General features: G+C 38.4%; 1 protein-coding gene across 1 annotated transcript in view; it reads right to left on the reverse strand.

The window, feature by feature from the left end:
* Positions 1-1286: 1286 nt before the first annotated feature.
* XPO4 (exportin 4) overlaps positions 1287-23977 on the reverse strand; it is an 83494-nt gene continuing 60803 nt past the window's right edge. Inside the window, exons 14-23 of the mRNA XM_055701943.1 lie at positions 22455-22614; positions 20625-20794; positions 19500-19674; positions 18114-18407; positions 17134-17314; positions 15481-15599; positions 14444-14574; positions 13558-13675; positions 12235-12327; positions 1287-8871 (exon numbers count right to left, since the gene is read on the reverse strand). Coding sequence (XP_055557918.1) covers positions 8674-8871; positions 12235-12327; positions 13558-13675; positions 14444-14574; positions 15481-15599; positions 17134-17314; positions 18114-18407; positions 19500-19674; positions 20625-20794; positions 22455-22614 — 1639 coding nt within the window. The 3' untranslated portion in view covers positions 1287-8673. The remainder of the gene's footprint in view (positions 8872-12234; positions 12328-13557; positions 13676-14443; positions 14575-15480; positions 15600-17133; positions 17315-18113; positions 18408-19499; positions 19675-20624; positions 20795-22454; positions 22615-23977) is intronic.

Here is a 23977-nt window from a genome sequence, read left to right on the forward strand (position 1 = left end):
GCTTGCAGTCACTCTCCGAATTCAAGTACAGTAGTAAGTTTTCATCCTCACTTTATGGACTCCCAACTCTTTCTCTGTTGGAGATGCAAATCTTAGAAACACAAGTGATACCTGATCACAATGACTTCTTTGTCTTTTGCCAGGCTTTGTGGATCCCTTGGAAATAACTTGGAGACCACAAAGACAGCTACAGTCTTCAGATTGAAAAATGCTCTACTTAAGTGACCACTAGTCACTTAATACCACCTAGCGGTATTGACGTTTCAAATGGATTTTAGAAGTAATTAAAAAAAACCCACCACCCTGAAGCAGAATTACCAGTATCTACACCTTTATACATTTTGTACATTGATTTTACTATGCCATAATTAACCCTGATTTATGCCATTCTCTCAAAAAAAAAAAAAAAATGCCCCGAGACACATGCTAACACACAAACGATGGAATTTTGTGGCCAGAGAGTTCTTGTGGTTCTTTTTGCTTCGTCCTCCGCCCCCCCCCCCCCCCCCGCCCCCCAAGATGTAATCACTCGGCCATCACAAGAAGCAGGAAGGAAAATATATAAAATATATTTAGCAAAACCAGTAAAATTAAAGTGGAACAGAAAATGCAGTCAAGTAGCAAACATTATGTACAGCAGCAGATTTTACAGTTTCTCCTACACATACCTTTGCACTTATTTCACACATGCTTTTCAAGGAGAAGGAAGAAAACAGAAATAAGCTAGCATTAAGAAAGAAAACGTATTTTTTTTCCTGAACAGTAAATGGGGGTTTATTACTGGTTTTTGCTTTTGAAACTCCAATTCAGACTATATATACCTCTAAGAAAAATAAGAGGACACCATTTTCTCAGTCCCTAGAGCAAAATTACACTGTCCTCCTCTTACAGACTATACTGGTATCTTAAATAGTTACACTCACAGGATCTAGACATTATCTGGCCATCTTAAGGGATGTAGGTAACAAACATTTTAACCAAGATACAAAACAGGTATCTGATTTTTCCAGCTTTCCTGAGGCTGAGTGAATTGTTTTAAATACATGTGCGCTTATCAAAATCCGTGTTACAGTACATTTTTAACAGTAGTTTGTTAAGAAATCATGAAAGTGCATAACAGCCTAAAAGCAGGCAAAAAGTACTTCAGAAGAACAGTCTTTCCTTAAAGTGGCAGAAGAATGTAAGCCTTCCCCAAAGTAGTGCTGATCTCATGTGAGGACATCAGTGATCTTCCTAAAGACTCCACAGTGTGGCTGGTGGGGTTTTGGCTTTGGTTTTTTTGTTGGGTTGTTTGTTTTTTTTTTCCCCCCCAAGTTACAACAACTATGTTTTGCATGAACAAAAGACCATTAGAAGTATCTGTGCAGTTCTACAATTAAATCAAGTGTCCTGACAACTTATTAAACCACTGAAAAAATGTTGGAGTCTAGCGATGACATTCATTCAGTACACACCAAGCAGAGGCTGGAAGCCGTTGGAATATGCCACAAACCTAAATTGCGTCACCCAGAACAGTAAGTTAAAGCAAATCAGACAGACACGCCTTTGCCACCACGAACAGCAGGCCAGACAGAGAGGGGAGGAGTAAGGGAAGTACATCATGCCCAAACCTCTGCCTTCCCCTAACTTGCAAAGGCAAAAGCGGCTCAGAAAAATCAAGTCTGGCAACATCTGACAGATGTTAAGGTGGAAACAGTTGCTCTGTGTGATTCAAATATAGATGGGAGAAAAATTAGTAATAAGCTATATACCAGTCACGGTGGGTAACTCCAGCGTTCTCTTCGGAAATGTAGATTTGTCAAAATAAAGATTATTTTATTATTTAATTAACAAAATTCACACAGATAGTATCGCATTTCATACAATTCCAAAATAGCACTTTCTCTTTTCCCCTCAAAATTTGTTGAAATGGCAGATTTTACTAATTCTTGGCAGGATGACACGGGTTATGTGGGCACAGGACAACACTTGTATTACAGATTTCTTTTTCTTCTTACAGGTTAGCTTGACATTTTTTTTCTTCACATAAGGTTGGAAACTTTTTACTTTCTTTTCCTCCTCCTCTCTTCCAGTTCATGTACGACCTCCTCCTCGGCTGACCTGCCAGAGAAATTCCACTGGGAAGGTTGAGCTTTCCTACCTTTCTGCCTGTAATACACAGCAAATCAGTGCAGGGAAAAAAACACCACCAACTCCACCACTCACGACTGAAGCAAATTTAAGTTTTATGAAGGCAAAACTGATAGGTTTTGTGTACACTTACACAAACAAGTGTGAATAAAGGCTTTGTACCCAAACCGTTCAAGTTTATTCCAGACCTCGTATTTAAGGTAAAGCTGAATAGTTCCATTTTCAACATGAAAGGCTCTTAGATACACTGCTGCTGTTAATCTTACCAGCTGTTTTCAGGGATTTCCTCAAAATTACCTCAAATATTTCTGTCCTTCACCAAAATATTCACTGAACTAAGCCAGGCCAATATAAATGTATAACTGCATTAATTTTACTTCGGAAACCAGTAAAATTCTAGTGATACATACAGCCAAGACGTATAGCAAGCTGTCGCCACCATAGTTGTCGCATAGTTTTACTTTCAGGATTTGTGAAGTTGGTTATTGGGTTTTTTCCTTTTTCTTAAAAAAAAAAAAAGCTTGAGTGCATGACAGTAAGAGGGGAACAATAGAAAATAGCTGTAGTTTATCCAAATGTAATTATATTATAGCACATTAAGAACTGCTGCCTGTGACTGAACTTTTCTGATATACCTGAAGTAATATACTGTTAGATGTCACCTACATGTGACCAGGTTACGAGCTTGGAGAACGTTTCTGTGCCGAATACCATCAGAAACTGTTTAGATTATATCTACACACACACAAAAAAAAAATCAAGACCCAGAAATCACTATTCCTTCTGGGTAGACAAACACTACCGATAATAGTGACCCGAACAGTCACCATAAACACTTTTGGAGGATGGGGGAGAAGATTAATTTGATTATATATTCATAGCCATTTCTTGTAATTGTAGTCCAGTGTGGGATACTCCTGTTGCACACCTAACCACAATTTTTCTGCTGATGGACAAACTCATGCCTTAAGCACCAACGTAAATTACAGCTACCCCATCGACTTTTAACTGAATTACTGTGCAGTCACAGTAGCCAAAGAGCACAACGTGTAGCCTGAGGTTTCATAATGTTCCTATTTCTGTTTCTGATGTAAGGAGGTATAATAAATGCTGTTTCAGGGATTCAACATAGGTGAGCTTTTAGAAAGATATTAAACAAGAATACACACAAATCACACGTGGCCAAAACAAAATAATAAAAGTCTTTAGTGGAAAATGATTTTATCCTCCTCCTCCTGCTTATGGATCTTAAAAATACACAAAGAGTTCACTTCAAAATTGAAAGTTCAGTTGTGATAAGGCCTGATAACACAGCCATTTCCCAAGTCTTATTGCAACAAATTGTGAAATATTTCTTGCAACTTTGTATCTTCAACTGTACAGGTAAAACAATACTTGCAATCAACTAGCACTTCAATCCCTGCGGTTTTAATATATAAACTCAACATAGTACTGAATTATGCATTTAAAATATTTACACGCTTGACCAACAGCAGTACTAGCATTTATTGCCTTAAAACTGCATGTTCACTGTATGGAGGTTCCTTATTTTGCACAAAGGGAACAAATAGAAGAGGGTAATATTTTTTTTTTCCTCATTATAAACTCTGGAATAGTTCAATGAGAGATTGACGTGTGCTGGGGAATGCTATTAGAAAGGATTTTATGAATTTCAAGTATCAAGCTGTAATAGATTGGAAAAATCACATGGGTAGTATCTTTCCCTTGAGGTTGGAAGCATCTTCCAAACCTTCTATAAGAATGGCTTAAAAGGACAGGAAAAGTAGGATAGGGAAAGGGAAGAAATGGAAAAGCAGAATCTACTTTCATTCACTGAGAAGGGAAAGCCAGGGATATCTTATTTCTCAGTTGCTAGGGCCCCAAGAAACCTCATCTTGAAAAAAGGGTTTTGTAAGAGAGCCAAGAGCTTAAGGTTCTAAAGCGAATCACACTTCATGATTTGCTTCACGATTAGTGCTAGAAAGCATTAATCTCATGTACTGCAAAGAGGGCACTATCTACTCATATTAAAAGCAAATTTACAGAGGGGGCGGGGCTGGCTCTTTAAATTAATTGTTATCATTAGGCTTTGGTTATACTGAGTGACTGGAACAGGTACAGGAGAAATGAGTGGTGTTTGCTCCTTGCAGGGAAGTGTAAAAAAACCCAAACGCAACCAAAAATCCTACCACAAGTGGCACTTGTCACAAGTAGAGGCACCAAAGCCTGAATAACTAACAACTGTCCTCTCACTGTGTAGACCAGAACCGAGGCACGCTGGTGGGAAATACTCATCTCATTTAAGAAGCAGCCACCATTTCAATCGCCTGTAATTGAAATAATGATGATCCACAGCAAGCATTACCGTCTGCAGTAGACCAGTTCTGGGGAATACTGCACCACTGCTGCCTCTACTGGGCTTTATAATTATGAAAATCTTCTGTTTTCATTACAGTAAATCTTACACCTCACAAAACTAAAATTGAAATATTTAATATTTACATAGCATCTCAGATCCTCAATGCATTTTATAGGCATAAACTAATCCTCACAACATCCCTGTGAGGTAGGTAGGTATTACCGTTACTTTAACAATGACACAGTTCTAGCGACTTGCCAATGGCCACAGAGGATCCAGTGGAAAAACTGATACAAAATTAGAGGAGCCTGGCTCCTACTCCTGCGCTTATACTCATCAAGCTACTTCCATAAAAAACACCCCTTCTTATGTTATCATTAACCAAAACTGAAATTACTTGAAGTGTTTTACAAGACAAATGCTGCAATTTGTATTTCTGAATACCTTTACAGATCACAAATTAGAATTTGCTTTGCTTTTTAAAGAATTAGATTTTAAATGGACAACGGACTGCTCTGAGCAAGCTTTTCTAGAACTACATGGCTTAGATATAAAGGGATTTACCCAGGTAAACACTGGGGCTTTAGTGAGTGCTACTCACTATCGAAGAGATGACTCTGATTCAAACCCCTCCCTTTCAACTAGTAGGATTTGGACATGCTGAGAAAACATATTTCTCATTCCTGAGGAAAATGGTGAGCCCTTTATCACTATACAGTGAAACACAAACTCTGGGCAATAAGTAGCAGATTCTGGTGGTAATTCAGTGAAGATAATTAAGGCATAAATGCACATGAAAGTGGAAGTTTCATGTAGTAGTCATCTACTTCTCCCTGTCCATGTGTATCTGTGCTTTCAAGGTCTTGGCTTTCATGGCCCAACTAGTTGGTCATGCTTGCCAGCATCAAAAATTATACGTTGAATAACAGAAAATTCTTATATTAGCATTAGAACTAGCTATCACAATGGGGAAGGAGCTGGCAAAATGGGAAAGAAGCCACTTGATTTCTAGTTTCAGAATGAAAACACTGGAGCAATAAACTGTTTTAGCAAAAACAGCCTCGACAAATACATTTTTTACAATAATATCATGCAGCATTTATAATTCAGTTTGAGTTGCCTTTTTTTTCCCCCCCTTCAAAAACCAGATGTGTTTTTAGAGCCGTTATTCACTTTGCACAGTGAATGGAAAATCAATGCAGTGATGCTATAAAAATTTCAGAACACTTATGTGGAGCCAACTCTCAATGTTCGCTAAAAATGGTCTATGAGTCTCTCCCATGGACTTGAATGAGCCTTTCTCATGTAGATTACAGCAACTGGATGTGTAGAACATTGCTGAAGGATTTTTTTTTAATTATTTTTTTTTAAGGGATATAAAAGCCAAATAGTTTAGGTAGAAGCAGCCACTTAGCCAGCAGGATTATGAATTAATAAAACTTATTCCCAGAATCTTTTGCAACAGTTTCATAGATGTCACTAAGCAGAGATGTTGTAGCATTTGCTCTAAAAGAACATAAAATGGCATGGAAAGATCCCTGTTGAGTACACAGGAATGAAAGAAAAAATAAGAAACAAAGAAAGAGAGAATAGTGTCTAGCATAACATCAAGCAGGAAAATTACAAAAACCCCCACATTACTAGGACAGTTTCCCTTTAACATATAATATTAATTTTAAATGAAGGGCAAAGGAAAGTTTTAAGCAACCTTCAAAACTACTCTGAAAATAAGCGTTCATACTTTAAGTCTTGATAGTCAAAAGATGCTGCGTGTCTCTGCTTGTTACAACACAATGGGCCTGGTAAGAAAAGTAATGGGTATACACATTACTTTGTCCTGAATGCTAATTCTATTTGTGCTCCCATTCATCAATCACAATAGGCAAAGGATTTCAAAATTTTAAAGTTAATAAATATTTTTAAATAGTGAACCAGCTTTAGGATTAAAAAAAAAAAAGATAGTGACAGTGCTAGTTATAAAACAAATGACGACTATGTTATTTAGTCAGATCCAAAAAAATTTGAAGGCATTTGCTATGAAGTCCTGGAAGCCTTTGGTCTAGATATCTGACATCAAATACATCATGACAAACCAGCAGCTTCTACTGCTGCTTATGTTCCCAGGCTTTAATGCCCTTCATCTGAAAAGAAAAAAAAAAAAAAAAAGAAAAAAAAAAGGTTTCAGAACTGCTGCCCTATACAATGTACCAACTCAAGAGAAACTCCAGAAGCAGTTTCAAAAACATAGCAAAACCCAGAGAGATTTAAAAAAATCAGCCATCAGAAGTTTAAAAACAGAAGGATCTACTACGATCGTTGTCTTTTGTGCAAGTGCACAGTCAAGAAATCTTTTAAAGAAAAGCGTAAGAGTTTCAAGACAAAAATTGAGATCAATATCCCTGTTCAAAAATACTACACAAATTATCTTAGAAATAAAATACTAGCTGGGAAGGTACGTTATCTAACAAGTCTTATGGTCACTTTTTAATGTGTAAATCTGCCCTAGCCTACTTTTTACACAAGAGAGACAATAATGAAGAGATGGATTTTTGGCCTTGTGGATCCATGCTTGAGACAGGTATGGATTTAACTAAAAAATGAAAAGAACCTTAGATCACTTATAGCACATTATTAGAGATTTGTCTTGTATGAATTCTGGCTATCATGACTAATTTTGAGATGAATAGCTGAAGAATGGCACAGAATGGCAAACGTGATGCTACACATAGCCATGTAAAGGTGTATATTTATATATTTTATATAAATTTCAAAAACACATGGGAAATATTAAACAGCATAATCTTGCAGACTTCTTAAACAAAAGGGCCCACTTTTGCCTCCATGTATTTCCACAAAAATCAATTTTACTAGACATACAGCATTTGTGTTTGCTTCAGTTTTCTCTGGCTCATGACTGGAGCCAAAGCAGGCCTTGCTTTTGTATTCATGTGCTGCTCTCCCTTGTTGGTCCACTACACTCTGGGCACTATATTGTACTGTTGTAATAACTGAAGCACTCCTATTAGAAAAAACACCAAACACACAACAAAAACGAGAACAGCTGGGAGGGCTCTGCAGAAGTGGAACTAGATTCAGGAAACCCAAAAATGCCCCACAGCACTACACATCCCAATTACCTTTCTCAAGTCAAACAGATTATGGCCCTTGTGTAACAGGGTTTGATGCCCCTGTTCTAGCATAATTGTTTTAGCTAATGCCCCAACTTTAAAAAGTTTGCCAATAATTTATGCCTTTTGAGTTGTTATTGCTTAAGCAAACAGTTCAGTGTAGAAATACATTGCAGTTGTGTGCAACCTGGGTATGGATCAAAACAGATACTGAAAGTAAAACTACACGTGAACCTTGCATTAAACACTCATTCCAAACTGACACATCAACAATAAGGGCTGCAACAGGTACACAAGCAGCTTAATACCAACAACATCCTAAACCAACTCTTCAGAGTCAAATCTTGCCTTAAATTTCTTACCTAAACTATAAGAGCTTTTTTTGTTCCTCTTTTAAATTAAGGCAATGAAATGGCTACAGTTCCTAAAGTTCATTTTAGGGGAACAAAAATATACACCTTTTTTCTCTGAACTTTAGGCAGCAGAATGTAATGTAAAAAATCTGCATTGCATTAAATATGCAATGTCAGGTTGATGTAGAAAAACTGAACTAAAGACAAGTTAAAATATCATTTGGTTTTTCTTCCCTATTAAAACACAAACTCAAGTTTTGAGAGGAAAAATAAAGCTCAAAATCAGCTAAACTGTTTAGAGCTTTATATGTATCTGCATCACACTAACATGATTTTGGGTAGAAAACAAATCTGTATGTTTATCTGGCCACTCATATTTCAAACCAATGTGGGGGAAAAGGCACTGCATTTATTTTTCATTGTGCCCATACCTGTTTGCACATATATGGAAAAATTTAAATTCAAATTTTCTGTTCATTCTCTCACACACACAAGTATGACAGATTGCAGCTAACACATAATAGCAGAAGCTGATTCAAAGTTGACCTCTCCTATTCCACTGTGTTATGTTCAAACTTCCAGGCTCTCTAGAATCTGAGATGGCTGCAAAGAACCCAGAGACAGGTACAAGATTTAGTCAGCATTCAGCATTTCTCAGTGCATTTTGCAGAAAGGGTCTAAATTAGGCATAGAGTTTTGTTGTTTATTTTACACAGAGAAGTCCACCAACATTTGCCATAAATTCTTCTAAACTCTTTAAGAAGGCCATCTTCTGCTTACGGTCCAGTGTAGGAGGAGTGCTGCTTGCAGTAAGCTTGTTGAAGGCATCTGCTAACCGCTGGTAAATTACTGGATCTTGTTGAGTTGATAGCAACGTTTCAACTAGCTCTGAATATTCAGCCTGTTAAATAAACAGGAATCTCGTGAACTTTTTTAAAAAAATAAATAATATACACAACTTCTCTCAGCAGGACAAAATCCAAAATCAAGGCTGTGACAGAAAACTATCAGTGCCTCTCTACCTGTTACCCACTACTTTCACTGACTAGAGTACCAGAAGCAACTATGGACCCATGGACTCTCAGCTACCTCTAAACCAGACAAGGCCCTTCAATCACAGCGGGGTTTTCAGTAAGGCCAGAAAAGCCTTTAGGGCTGGGTACGGCGCTCTGCAGTGCAGAGTAACACGAAAACGTTAAGGCGCACCACTCAAAGGGCCTTTATCTCTTCCTTAGCATAGGCTTATTCCTGCAAACTGCACTTTTCTTCATGCCTGCCCCGTGTGCCATACCTACCATCTCCTCCCACAGGTTTTCCCTTTTCTAGATTCTTTTCCCTGGGACAAAGAGCTTAGATTCCTTCCTACGAGCTTCCTACTTGCTCTCATGCCGACTTGGACAGAAAAGACGACAAAGAAACATGTTAAACATGACTAAAGGACACTGCAAGGGGCACCCGGAGCAAGCCCAGAGTGACTACCGAGCTCTGGGAGCAAGGGTGAATCGAAGGACACAGACTGGCACTTCCCTCAGTTCTACCGGTGAAGGGCTTGCGTAGACACAACGTGAAGTTGCCACCGTGGGTAGTGTCACAGCGTCATTTTGTCTTACATGATCATAAGTCCCTCTGAGGGATGAGGGCTGCTTACCAGAGGATCCACATGACAAAGTGGCTTAGCAACAACTTTGCAGAGGTTTGTCAGCCTGGCAGGAAGGGCTTTACAGGGCACGCTGGGGGATGGTGGTAACAGCTTGTAGGTAAGCGAGGAGATAGAGACCAAGAGTAGTAAGAACACAAGGAAGCGTGATGAGTTTAAGAGTGCTCACTAGGAAGGATGAAACAGGTTGAAAGGAGGCCAACCTCAATGTCTGTGCAGAAATGCATTCAGCTTTGGAAACCAACGGGAAGGGTTAGAGCTCCCTGTGCAGATGCAGAGCTGCAACATCACTGCAGGTACTGAAATGTGGTGGGACAGGTGGCATGACTGAAGCGCTCTGATGGGACCAACAGAAGCTCTTTAGAGAAAGAGAGGATAGAAGATTGCCATTCCTGTGAAAGGGGAGCTCAAATTAAGGATGCTTTTCTACGGACTGGGTAACAATCTAGTTGAGTGCTTATGGGTCCTGACCAGAGGAGAGGTGGTAAAGATGAAATCATGGTGGAAGCTTGTCACAAATCACTACAACAGGGTGAGTGGCGGACAAAGTCATCTTCAAGCAACTTGAGGAAGTTTCCAGATCAGACTTGCAAGAGATTACCTCCCTGACATTTGCTCCAGTGCAGATGGGCCACCCAGGGGTCACTTTGCATCTGCTACTCACAGCTAGGAAGAGCTGGTCAGGGATGTGGTAATTAATGGCAGCCTTGTCTACAGTGATCGTGAAATGGTGGAGTTCAGGATCCTTAGGAGAGCAAAGAAAGAGGACAGCTGAGTACAGGCCCCGGACATCACGAGAGCAGATTTCAGCTTATTCAGGAGACTGGTAGGTGAGGCCCCATGGGAGAGAGCTCTGAAGACAAAAGGAACTTGGGAGAACTGACAGGTCTTTAAGGACAACCTCTTCCAAACACAAGAATGGCCTGTCAAATATTGAGGAAAACAATATAAACACACCAGGACACCGACCCAGCTAAGCAGGGAGTTCAAATCTGAACTCCAGTGCAAGGAGAATGTGCAGGAGACAGAAGCAGGGACAGCTACAAAGGAGGAAAACAGAAACTGTCTGGACAAGAACAATGACAGAAAAGCAATGGTTACCTAAAGCTGAATTTGGTAAGGGACGCCACGGACAACAAGAGCAGCTTTTACCAGTACATTAAAAGAGCAAAAAACGAACAGGGTAAATGCGGGTCCTGCTGCTGCTGAATGGAGCAGGTAACTGAGTGACAACAGACAAAAGATAATACTCAATGCTTTCTTGGTCTTCACTGACAGGTTTTCCCAGACCTTTATGACTGGAGACAGGGTTTAAGGAGGAAAGGAACTACTAGTAGTAAAGAGGATCAACCCAAGGAGATCTCTTGAGAAATCTTGATGCATACAAGCTCATGAGGCCTGACAGAATCCATCCAATGGTTCAGAAGGTTGGCTCATATCATTACAATGCTGCTATCATCATTGAACAACTAAGAAAATCAACTCCTGGAAGCTATCTCTGGGCACGTGAAAGAAAAAGGGACTGAGAACAGCCAGTGTGGATTTACCAAGGGTAAATCACGCTTTACCAGCCTGTCTTCTGTGATTAGATGACTACATCTGTGGATAAGCAGATAGCAATGGATGCCTGATGTCAGCAATTCTTTAGCAGTCTTGCACAGTATCCTTGTAACCAAGCTGGGATTTTATTGTCTAGATGGGTGGACTTCTACATGGGTGAAAACACACCTGTAACATCAGCTCCTAAACGATTGTGGTTAATGGCTCATACTCCACCAGGACACAGGTTACAAGCGGCCCTGACAGCTCTCATTTGGGCCTTGTCCTGTTAAATATTTTAGCCAGTGACCTAGAAGAGGACAGGAAATGCCCTCTCCTCAAGTGTGGATGAAACCAAGCTAGGGAGCGCAGCCAGTGCATTCAAGGGCAGGACTGACATTCAGACACCTAGTAGGCTGAAGGAATGAACCGATAGGAATCTCATGAAATTCAACAATGATAAATACAAAGTCCTGCAGCTGAAACAGACTAAACCCCTGCAACTATATAGACAAAGAACTCACAGGCTGGGGAGCAGCTCCGCTGAATAAAGGACCTGAAGGTCCCGATGGACAGCAAGCTAAGCAAGTCAACAGTGTGCCCTGTCAGCAGTGAACACTAGCAGCATACTGGCCTGTATTTATTATTTGTCTTTACACCACACTTGTTAGATTAGATGTGGAATACTATGTCCCATTTTGGACTCCTTAACAAAAGAAGGATATCGATGAACTTCAACGAGTCCAGTGCTGGGCCACCAAGACTGGCAGGTGCTGAAAGCACATGAATGATGAGTACAATAAAGATTCAATAGACTGCTCAGAGAGGCTTTGGCATATCCATCTTGGAGGTTTTCAAGACAGCCGAGAGAAAAAAAAAAAAAAAAGTCCTGAGCAACCTGATCTGAATTCAGTGTTGACCCCACTTTGAGCAAGGAACTGGACTACAGACCTCCTGATGGTCCCTTCCAACCTGAATGATTCTGTGATTTCCCAGACACACAGTCACTAACCACTCTCCTTTAACAAATGACTGGTTTTACAGGGCATAAGTGTCTAAAAGCCATACCTGATGCAAACACACTAATGTGTAGAACGCTTCACCCGCTGCAGTTGTCATTTCTGTATTGTGCTTCTGGAGTACCAACATATCAAAGACCATCTGAAATCACAAAACAGAAGTAGTTACAGAAGCATAAACTTAGCTTTCTAACTTTACCAATGTTTCCTGCTGAACCTCATCTTCACTTCTAATAATGAACATGTATTTACAAACATCCAAGGTTGTTGTTTCATTGGTTTTTTTTTTTACTTTAGATAACAGTAATTGGAAAGCCAAGTTCTTTTAGAAGTTGAGTCATGGTTTAACAGCACAAATTCACATCTCAAAGTACTGAAACCTGCTGTTGATTTATGTGTGTTCTTCAGAGAGAAATGCCATCTCTTTATTTTTCTCCAAAAGCTGCAGATATGCCAGAGAAATAATAAAAAAGCCTTTCGTCTTCTAGAATAAAGCAGGGAACTTTTTCCTCAAGTTTTGGAGACTCCTACAGCTCATGGAAAGCCAAACAGGTTAGTAAAAACAGTACTATAGTTTTAAGTCGAAATTTAGAGAAAAGGTAGAAAGCTACGTTAACTTAGTGGAAGTATAAAGACAAATAAAATTATTTAAGGCATTTCTCATTCTTTCAGCCAGGCTGATGTATGCTTTTAATGAGAAATCCCCAGAAGTCTGTATATCAGTTTGGTAAAAAAAAAGAAGTCTTAAGGAGAACTGAAATCTTTGCAAAATCAGAAGACAAACACACAAATTCCACAATTATTTTGTTCCCAGTTAGCAGGAACCTGGTTGCTACCAGGTCACTCCAAAATTTGATGAGATAGAGTGGATGGTCCTAAAAGGAAGGTACTAAATATGACACTGGATTATAAAAATGAGTAAGTAATTGGCTACATTAAATAAATGACAACATTTTCTTTCCAGTTCCCAACTATGCTCTTTCTTCTGCCTCTTGTTTTAGTACTACCCAGCCTCCAGTTCACACAATTCTGGACACTTTCTATTTCACAATTTTCACAGTAAACTTGACTGCCAAAATTGTCAGTTAGGTTCATTCTAGAGCTTGGATAAATATTAACTGCATTCTGAGAGGCTTAGGTCTTTTGTCAATTGGTGGTTAAGTAATTTCCTCCTCCTGTGTATTCTCGTTCAGTGTCTCCAGTCCTTCATGCTCTCTTTCTTCTTAAACTGCCAATTTTTTTAGGTAATGGGTTGTTTCTTACTATATGTGTGGTCCTGATTAACCTGGTGGTCAGATAGGATCACTGTTTGGCCTCCTGACACTACCTCTATGTTAAAAAACCAAAGTACCATGAAACGCAGCTACCTTACCTTAAGAAAGTGCCTTGTTGCTAGAAAAAGGGTTGAATCTGTTTCTTGTGCTTTTGCACACTGTTCTGCTAATGGTGTTACAGCCTCCAGACAGAGCTGGCAAACCTCTGAACTCATCCTGATAATGGCCGTTAAAGAATCCAAGTCAGATTTCAACTAAATTTTGTTAAAACTTCCCAGCTGTGTCACTAGAAAATATTTTAAATGCTTATATGTTCTAAGATTTCTTTTTACTATAAAGCTGTTAATAAATAAATTAAAAAAAAAAAAAAAGAGAGGAAAAAAGAATTCCAGCTTTGTTGCCTTCTTTTATTAGCTACACACCCTAAGGTAACATAACCCTCTCTGACATAACATTTTCAGAAAGAGTCCCTTATGGTCAAGCTCATCTGTTTCTGACACGTGCCACAGATTAGTGAAAATGGTACTCCCATTATGAGAGGGAGAGCCCATTGGCACCCTGACAGGAAATGCTCTGGAGCCAGCCCAGTAGAACAGCAGCAATGTTTTGTATTACCAGCTGAGAAACTAATTCAGGAATGGCTTTGGGATACCAGCTGAAGGCTTATGAAGTTACACACTCTTCAATGAAGTAATGGAGGAGGCAGGAATGGCTGCCAGAAAAAACTTACATACTAAACCACTTAAAGGGTGCATTCAAACACCACAAGTCAGAGGCAATTCAGCTAATACTAGAAGCTCAATAGACACTACTGTGAAACTCTCAATCACCAGCGAGCGGAGAGTAAGAGCTGATTACCAATATGTAATTATAGATACTGACAGAAAAGGAAAAAAATACAAATTAAAAAATAATCAGATTTTTAACAGGTCTTTATAAAAGCAACTCAGATTTTTAAACACTCCCAAGCTCTATAAAGGATACGATGACATCCCTAACTCCAGTGAGTACATTAGGCTCTTAAAGAGGTCCTCTGGAAGTTGTGGAATTTTCTCAGGGAATATCTCACAGATGAAAGTGATCAATTTGTAATATTGATTACACAGGGATGGAAACTGTCAAAAGAAAAAAACATGGCAATTTTAGAATCAATCACATAACTCTATTCCGACATAATCTCCATCTGTACAGAGAGACAGGACTGATGCTTTCCACTGGAGAAGAAAAGACAATTTTAACACACAACTTCAGAGTCATTAGGATGGCTACAACTTTATTAGCAAACACTGTAGTATAATAAAAAAAGATTGCTATAGCTAAACAGTTGATGGTGAGAGTATGGTATCTGCTCTATACAAATCCAAGGAGCTTTGCTGCAGGCATCACTAGGTCTAGGCCTGTGTGGTAAAAGTCTCACGAGCACTCAGAGCACAACAGAGGAGCTCCTAGGGTACATCCTTTGACTAAGTTTCATCTAAAATGGGCACAGCTCTCACACTCAGCAAACGCTACCAGATGAGAAAGCATGTTAAGAGGGGACAACTGAGGTACACTTCAGAGGTGTTGCCCTGATTCAAAGCAAAACATTAACACAATACAACCCAATGAAATACTGCTATTCCATTGCTTCATATTTTACTGTTGTAGTGAGAAGCGGCTGATGTCTATGATACAAAAGCCAGCTGTACTATGAAAATATATTTTTTTTGTTTAAACTACTATCACTGTTTATCCTTCCCATCACATTTCTGACTATCAAAAAAAAGGATTCACAAGCCATATTTCAGGTTTGGCTAATTGTTGACTTGCACAGACCCACTTTTAGAAGAAAAAAAGATTTGTTTTCTCAGCTTACAATATTTCTTTTCATACAGTATCTAGAACTACAGAACAGTTATTTACATCTTAAAAAGCCTAGAAAACTCAGCTTACAGAGGTAGAATGCATACAGGAATGAATTCTAGGAACTCATTACTATAAAGTTTTCATATTCTAGCAGCTACGTGTAAAAATATACTTACCTTCAGCAGATCCTGGGACATTAGAGGCAGAACTAGATTAACCCCATATAAGACAACATCTGCTGCTGATACAGATCTATTTGTAGCTTGCCCAGGCTCATGTCCTCTAAATACTTCATCTGTAGAAAAGACAAAAAAGGTTTTGTGTAAAAGGAGGATTAAAGATACTGAAGGAAGAGTCCCATTTCTTTATAATAAAGAAATTTTTGAAAATAGGACTATTCCCCTCTCCCCAAACAAAAATATGACGCACTGTATTAAAATAGAATCTTTGTGAGTGGAGGCTGCCACACCACTCACTCTATATATATTCATTAGGACTAAGCATTTCATAATCACGTGTACCAGATGGCATGCTAAAACAGAACGCTTCAGATACTCTGAGGGCTCTCTTCTGTTACAGAACATTGCATTTGTTTCTAGTGATAGCTGCTTCATGCCTGCACACATGAACAGATCGTGAGCAAAACATTACTGCATTTTTATACTTTTTATATATACATGTTATGTATTTACACATTTATATGTATTTTACAAGCACAGTGAGAAAAAAATACGGGTTAATGCATAAAATTCTGTAGTTTAGACATTGCCAAGTTTTCTTCCATTACAGGTAAGGCGTTTTCCATTAACTAGCAGTGACCTTGCCTTTACAATTCCTGCACTGAGTCAGCAACAACATGCAGACAACTTTAGATACATTGGATCTCCAGGCGTTACATTTAGGTAGTATTCACACTGCTTAGTTTCACAGCACGTACTTTACAGTGTTCTCCATGCAACTAACATCCAATCTCTGACCTCAAAGGGAATAGTTTACAGGGCTCCGAGTTGTCCATTCAATGGACAAAGTCTAAACCTGGTCCTGTATTTGTGTTGTGCATGCTTGACAAACTGGACTGATGCACTGAATTTTGGAGTACAAGGTTCTCTCTTTCAAGCTGTACCTCAGAAAAACAATGAACAACATCAAAACAGCCTAGGCAGATTCAGTTTGTTACTGAGCGTGTTTTCTCTGCAAACTGTATAGGACGTGGTAAGATTTGAATCATGCAAATGTGTTTCAAGCTTATTCAAAAGCAATGCAGCAAGCTAAGCTAGAACTCGCAGATCATATTCAGGATGACTGCAACTTTAAGTGGCAAATATACAGAAGAAAGTAACCAGTTAGGATACAAAAGAGAACCCTTAACTTTGCATGTAATTCACGTAACAACGTTCTATGAATGAAGAATACAGAGAACCTCAAATATGATGGAATTTTCATGAGCTCAGCGTTGGTAAAAGACCCAACTTTTTTGTAACATGGCAATCCACCTGCCCCTGCCCTCTTGTGGAAATTTACTATTCTGACTTCTCTATGGGTTTTCTATTACAAAACTGCTGCTACTACATGTTCAGACTTGCAACATTCAGATTGCAAGCTGTTTCCTAAATGCCCTATTTATTTTATGCCAGCAATAGTAGCTTCAGATGCTAGAACACTGTGAAAAGTTCTTCCTTTGCTACTGGCACATTAAATAGTAATTTCCATATCTTGATCTAATCAAGCCTGAACTCCAGTTTTCACTTTATCTGGATCAAGCATGCCCCAACAATGATTTTTACAGTGTAGAACAAGTTATGGCTCAGCCATAACCAATTCCTTCATACCTGTATCACTGAAATCTATGAATTCTTTTGATAGAAGATTAGTGAGAAGTTCCATAATAAGAAGAAGATCCTGGTACTGGTCTTCCTCTGCTGTAACATCAATCCGTTGTCGACCTAGATTATTCTTGGAATACACCTGGAGCAGAGTTAGGCAGGCCTCATACAAGTTCATGGCTTTGGCCTATAAAACAACGTTAGATAGTAAGAAAACTTCCATACACTAGAAGTGACACACTTTGTCTTAAGATGGCATTACTTGGTTGATGATACCTCCAGATTTTGATTTCAGTTATACGACCACTTTTTGTAACAACTGTAGACAAAATCAGGGAAACTGTCACCTTGAACAATAAGAACACTTACAGCTATGTATTGATGTGCTCACAAACCAGATTACCAACAAAAGCCCTTGGGGACTCACTTCAGCTATTGAAGGTTGGAGCCACAGCACGCTGTTTGAGCATAGCCAGTTTGGAACAGGCAGGCACTCGTCTAGATGCAAAAGCAAAATGAGCCAACAGCACAAAGATATCAGTGTACTGCACTGACTCATTTTACCCATTAACTTCTTGGTATCTATTAATGCCTTGTTTAGGACCAAGGGAGTCTCTCTATTTGTCACATAAAACAGTGCTGCAATTCTCCTAAACTAGCCTTCCGAGAAGTCTGATATGGTTAAAAAAACTGCTCAACATGGTCTGCACTCTTTTGCCACCCATGCATAGAGTTAGACTAGTGATAAACTCTGGTTACATTTATTGGTGTAAGAACAGTATAACAAAGATTAAAAAAATAAATCTTTGCAAGTGTATGTTTTTAAACAAAGGAATTCCTCTGACAGATGTGACCATATAGCATTTCTTTCTCTATAGAATCTAAAAATCACTACACTTTGTTTAAAGGGATAGCACTGTATACACATATATGCACATGCAAACACACACACACACACTCTCTCTTCCCCTCCTGGTTGTATTTACCTCTCCAAGATAGCAAATCTGTTTATGTGCAACTTCAACGAAGACTTCTATTATGAGATTAACAGTCTCTGGTGTGTTTTTGTATACTTCCATTAATCCAATGCAATTATTAAGGAAGTCCATTAGGAAATTGAAGAGAATTGCTACGTTATCAATCTGGGTAGCCTCAGCAATGCCACAGAGTGCTTCTAACGTAGCAGTGATTTCCTGTTTCACTTCCTCCTCCTGACAGATCTGCTGAAAGTTTTCTTGGTTTATCACATTCAAGAATCGCTGTTGAAGTGGCTGAAGAACCTTGAAATTTTTCAGAAAAGTTACATTAAGATAAGCACACTATTATACAAGATGTGAAATTTAAGTAATTTAGCAAGTTCAGGTATTGCTTTTGTCATGGCAGTACAAGAATCAATCACTTCCAGTTTCAACAGCTCATATTATTATCTGTCATATTACCATAAGATGAAGTGGTAGTGATTAATGATTCTCATTATACATCATCACCTGCAGGCTGGTTTCAACATGAGCACCTCCATAAATATGTTATTTTGCAGTGTTTGAACAAATTACAGTGACTTTCTGTGGCTCACTATTTAATACTCTTCCAAATTCAGTATTAGGGGGAAAAATTGTTACAGTTTATCAATGATCCTGTGCACAACTATCTTTGTCATATTATGATTCTCAATAGCACAATCTCTTTTGTAATCAGCTGTGTTTGGAACCAGTTTAGAAACTTCCATAATAGTTACATGTTTTCCCAAATTACTTCCAGTGCACTATAGTCTTCCCTTCATTCACTAATTTCACAGCTTTGCTAATAAAAGCACGCTTCTCTCAGAAGGCCAACACTCTACAAACTCATACGGTGCCTTCTGATCACATTTTAGCTACTTTCTAGCACCAACCTTTCTGATATTAAAACTCTGAGCTTTAATGGAGTCAGGGCACAAAAAGCTGGCCAAGGCTCTTCACTGTGTTCCACATTAGCTTTTTACTTACTGCCAACATCATTAAGTGAATAACTGAATAATTCATAACACCACCAAATTAAAAAAAAAAGGAAGAAATGACACAGTTCCATCGGAAATTCTTAACCTTTTATAACAGCCTCTGTTAAGTGTACAGCTATACTGGCTGCTTCACAAATCCTCTAGGTAATTACTAGTTGTTTCTGTTTAGGTTGTTATGTTTTAGATACATTTTTTGGTAGCTCATGGGTGCCATACAATTATTGACCTTCGAAGAGAATGATTTTAAAAAATTATCAATACTAGGTGCTCAGAAGATTCTATACAAGTTGATTATGTGTTACCATGAAATTCCCTACACTAACTTGTTTGTACTATGGGCTAAAACAGAGGTAACAGAAGCATTACAATAACTTACCTCTGTCCAGTATTGTTGCTTTGTTTCTGTATCCATATGAGCAAAACCTCCTAGAACTAAAGCTTTCATTAGTGTTCTTTGCACAGAACTGGACAAATAGTGAAGAGGAGGGCTTCGCCTTGCAAATTGTTTTGCTAAATTCCACCAGTTTTCACACTGAATAACTAAGTTTGCCCTAAAAGAGGGAAAAACAGTTTAATTAAAGAAAAGGCTTCACAAAATTGTATGAGCAGAGCACATCAGGCTGCTAGCAGCTGTCAGAAGATTATTTTTTTAAATTCCTTTATTCTAAGGCTAAATTGCCTTTTGACTTTCATATCATTAATGTCTCACCTCTAAAATTTCTAAAGTATATACTCTGACAGTAGCTCAATTCATACGGGAGAAAAGCAGGGAAGTGCTTTAGTTTTACACACATACACACACAGGGTTAATGGACATACTGCACGGATTAAAAGCTTAGTCTCATTACGTCATGATAAAATAAGCAGTTTATTCCAAAACTAGCTCCTGTGGGTTTTAGTTTTTTCAAAAAAGAAAATTCCTCAAGTGTTTCAAGCCTCAAACTTCAGAACAGTCTTTCAGCAGACTGAATGCATGATTGCATTTATAATTGCATGTCAATTCACAAAAGTAAAACATTCAAGAATTTCCTGCTTCACGGTTTGTAATACCAAAGAAAACTCTGAATTGTCTGAATCAGCCAAATCCTAGATTTTTTTTTTTAAGAATTTTTAACATGTTTACAAAACACGCTTTATACTGCCTTAGCCAGTATCTGAACTCTTAATCCAGAAGAACTTGTTCAACAAAAATAAACAATGCAAAAATCCTTGCAAGAAGAGTGGAGACCAGGAGAGTTATCATTTCTCACTGTTTAAGAGTGAGGCATAAAGGTAAGGGAAGGAGAGTGCACTTCTAAATAGGTTATGTTTTCTCAAATACAGGTCTCACTCCTCGCTTTGTCAGACAACTTTATTTTTTTTTTCATTTATATTACGTTACTAAAGTAACTTGACTTAGAGAGACATAATTATGAAGTGCCCTATATCTGGATTACTTTGGCCAAAAAAATTTAAAGGAAGCAAAAGAAATTTTTTGACTTCCAGAGGTATAGCAACTTACCGCTCTCTCCTTTCCACTAATGTTACTAGCAGTTGTACAGTATCATTTGCAAGGTCCTGCTCTGAACTCCACACTGCCAGGTTACTGATCACTTTTTCTAAAAGGTAACCCACAATCCACTGGGAACCCTCTGTATCAGCACCAAATGCTGTACTAAATGGCAGACTTATCTATAAGAAAAGCATTAAAATGAGTGAGTTTTACAGAAGCCAGAACCCCAAAGTGTATGGTAATCATTGTCAGCAAATTCTTTTCAGGCTGTCACTTCTTCCCTACTTAAAATACACAAAAGTTACATAGACAAAGGCAAAGAATACCTGTAACAAAAATCTTTGCCAAATTTATCTTGCATTTTTAAGCATAACACCTAAAACAAAGAAAAATTTCAACCTCATTACAAAATCAGGTTTAAGTATGCTTAGCTTTCAAGTCCAGTGAAAATTCAAAAGCTTTAAAAATTAAGCGAAAGATCCCAAATTCATCTCTCAAAAGTATTTCCATTAATTTACAATGGAATGCCTCAAAATTCACTGATGAAAATCATTAGAAACAAACCTAGCTGTTGATCCAGGATGAATCTTGTAAAAGCTTTCATCGCAATTTTTCCGCATCTGCTTTCTGCAGATTGCTCCTTTGGTCTATACATCTTTTAGGAAAGGTGTCACATTCTGGTCCTGGCGCATTAAAATACACTTCCTTGAAATTTTCTGTTCTATCTTTAAAAAAATTTCTCAAGATTGAAAACCAAGGGTTTTGTAATAATTGTGCAGGGGATTCCTGTCAGCACACCACTAACATTTCTAACTTTAAAACTCATAATATATACATGACTGAGCATAAAGTTTAAATAGAGGTTTCGATCACTTTCACATGTCAACACAAACTAAACGTGTGCATTTCCTAGATACTCTGTTTTGTTTTTTCATGTTGTTTCTCATGTGGATCTCCATCTTACATGTTCTCCAATTCTTCCCCAAGTGGTATCTTTACAAATTCTTAGCTCTGCTGTAAGTACAAGGTGAATAATATGATTCTAAATATTTACAAATCTATGGTATACCTATTTTTGTTAAGGAGGGCCCTCCTGAAGCGTTAGTATTCTTAGTTGCTTCAATAGTGGAAATGAAGGTGGGGAGGAGGAGGCTTCCTTCTTGAAAGTTAGTCAACAGGACCTCCTCAGGATGAACGGCCTCTGTCAGCTAGCTGGATTATAGTTAGTCCAATAAGCAAAATCAGGATCAAGGTCTAATCATGATTAGTGCTGCCCAAACATGGTAAGAAGTTGCCCTTTGCAAAGAATGCACCATTGAAATCATGATATATACAATGAGAACATATGAGAATGAGAATGGGGAGAGGAGAGAAAGCAGTATGACATTAGCTAATGCCTACTACCTTGTGATGGTGTTAAACATCTAATTCAGGATCGTGACCAGGTTACTCACTAAACCATCCATCAAGGGCAACCACTGTATTTGAGATGGACTAAGATCTGATGGATAGTGAGAAGTAGCTTATAAATTTGCTGTGGTCAATGAGTTTCACCCACTATGCAGCCTGAGAGTGTGCTATGCTATTCTGCTACAGCAGTGGCTATCAAAAAATTACGTTTGCACTGAAATGTGCAAGAAGGGTCCCCTAACAACATATATGTCTAATTAAAAAACTGAAGAAAACATCAACTTCCAAACAAATTCCAAAATAAACTACAACCCATTTAACATGAAAAATGCTTTATCATTGCCCCTTAAAATAGCTACGCTGACATCTGCATTCACAGGATAATATTGCTAATACTCACCAACTAATTCACAAAAGTTATATCCTTACCTGATCATACAGCTTTTCATCTACCAGGAGGTAAGTCTTCGCCCACCGCTTGAGGAACCATACAATATCTTTGCCCATCTGAGGGCTCAGGAGGTGCGTGAGATTTGCCCTTATTGCTCTAGATTCTACTTCTGACACTCTTAAAATAGCAGATAACAACCTGCAGATTTAAAATACAACGAGGATGCTGAGAGTGGGTTTTGGAGAAACAACGTGACTACCACACACTTTCATTTTTCTTGAAATATGACAGAAGAAGCAGGATAACACAAAGCAGTTCAACTGCAATGAATCTATTTCTTTAAATGCAAGGAGGGAGAGACAGGATAGACTGGCAAATATCCTCCATAAAGTCAGCATACGCATTAAAAGATAAAGTGATTATCTTTGACATCAAAATCACTGCAACAAAGAATCCTCACAAGCATCAAGGGAATGAAGACAAATGGACTATTATTTGGAATGCTTGAAAAGCTTTTTGAAAACCCAATTCTCCCTTCCCTGTACCATTAAGCTTAGTGACCAAGTGCATCCTAATTGTGCAGCTTTCACAGTGTGATACACACTAAAGAACAAATACAGAAATGACCTGTTATTTCTCTCTTTTTCAATATTGCAGAGAAACAGTCTGAAATAGCAGATCACCAGGTGACTGCATTAATACAATCAGTCCATAACTACATTAAATATTAGCTTTTGTAGTATAGGCATTTGGTCAGACTGTGATAGCGCACAAGGAATTTAGGAGTTGCCAGTGGTCTGTTTCTTGAAGATCTTTCAGAGCTATTGCCAAAGAGCCTCAAATCTCTCCTTATTTAGATCTGATTTTGTTCCCATCACCACCGAGACATTGCGTCAAGAAATCTTGTTTGGCAGCCACTTCTCGAAGCTACCAATAGTATCAGTGATCAGTACTTCTAAATATTTCGTGCATCACTGCTAATGAAGACCCATTTTTTCTAGCCTTTTCCAGGAAAAGAAAACATGAAGTACACAACAACTAATCTTGGGCGAAGAATCTTCCATGTCAATTAAAAGTTAAATGCAATCAAAGGATTCAAACTGAGGAGTCCTTCATGGGCATCAGCCCTCTCCTGCTCCTTTTATAGGCTAACAGAGATATGTACACGTAAATGACAATTCTTCCTGCACTGATGACCAATTTTGCTTAAGCTTGGCAGTAGCAGCAAACGCTTTCCAGAGCACGTGATTTTTTGATCTACCAACTTTCTAGTAATTTAAGACATTTTAAGGCTTTTCTGTAACAGATCAAAGATGGGTTTTCAGTAGAGATAGAAAAACATTCCTGTTTGTTTCCAAGACTTCGGCTCATGTGCTCTGTGAAGACTATTAGGTCAACCTAGGCATTTCAGCCTTCCCATCCTGACTCAAGTTTTATCTGTTTTGATGCCTTACTTTCAGGACTCCCCTGGATCACCTTGACTCGAAATATCATCTGTATTTACCCTGCCTTTCTTTACCCTAAAAAAAAACAAACCAAAAAAACCCAAAACCAAACCAAC

Source organism: Falco cherrug, chromosome 2 (genome assembly GCF_023634085.1).
Source record: "Falco cherrug isolate bFalChe1 chromosome 2, bFalChe1.pri, whole genome shotgun sequence".
NCBI classification, from domain to species: Eukaryota; Metazoa; Chordata; class Aves; order Falconiformes; family Falconidae; genus Falco; species Falco cherrug.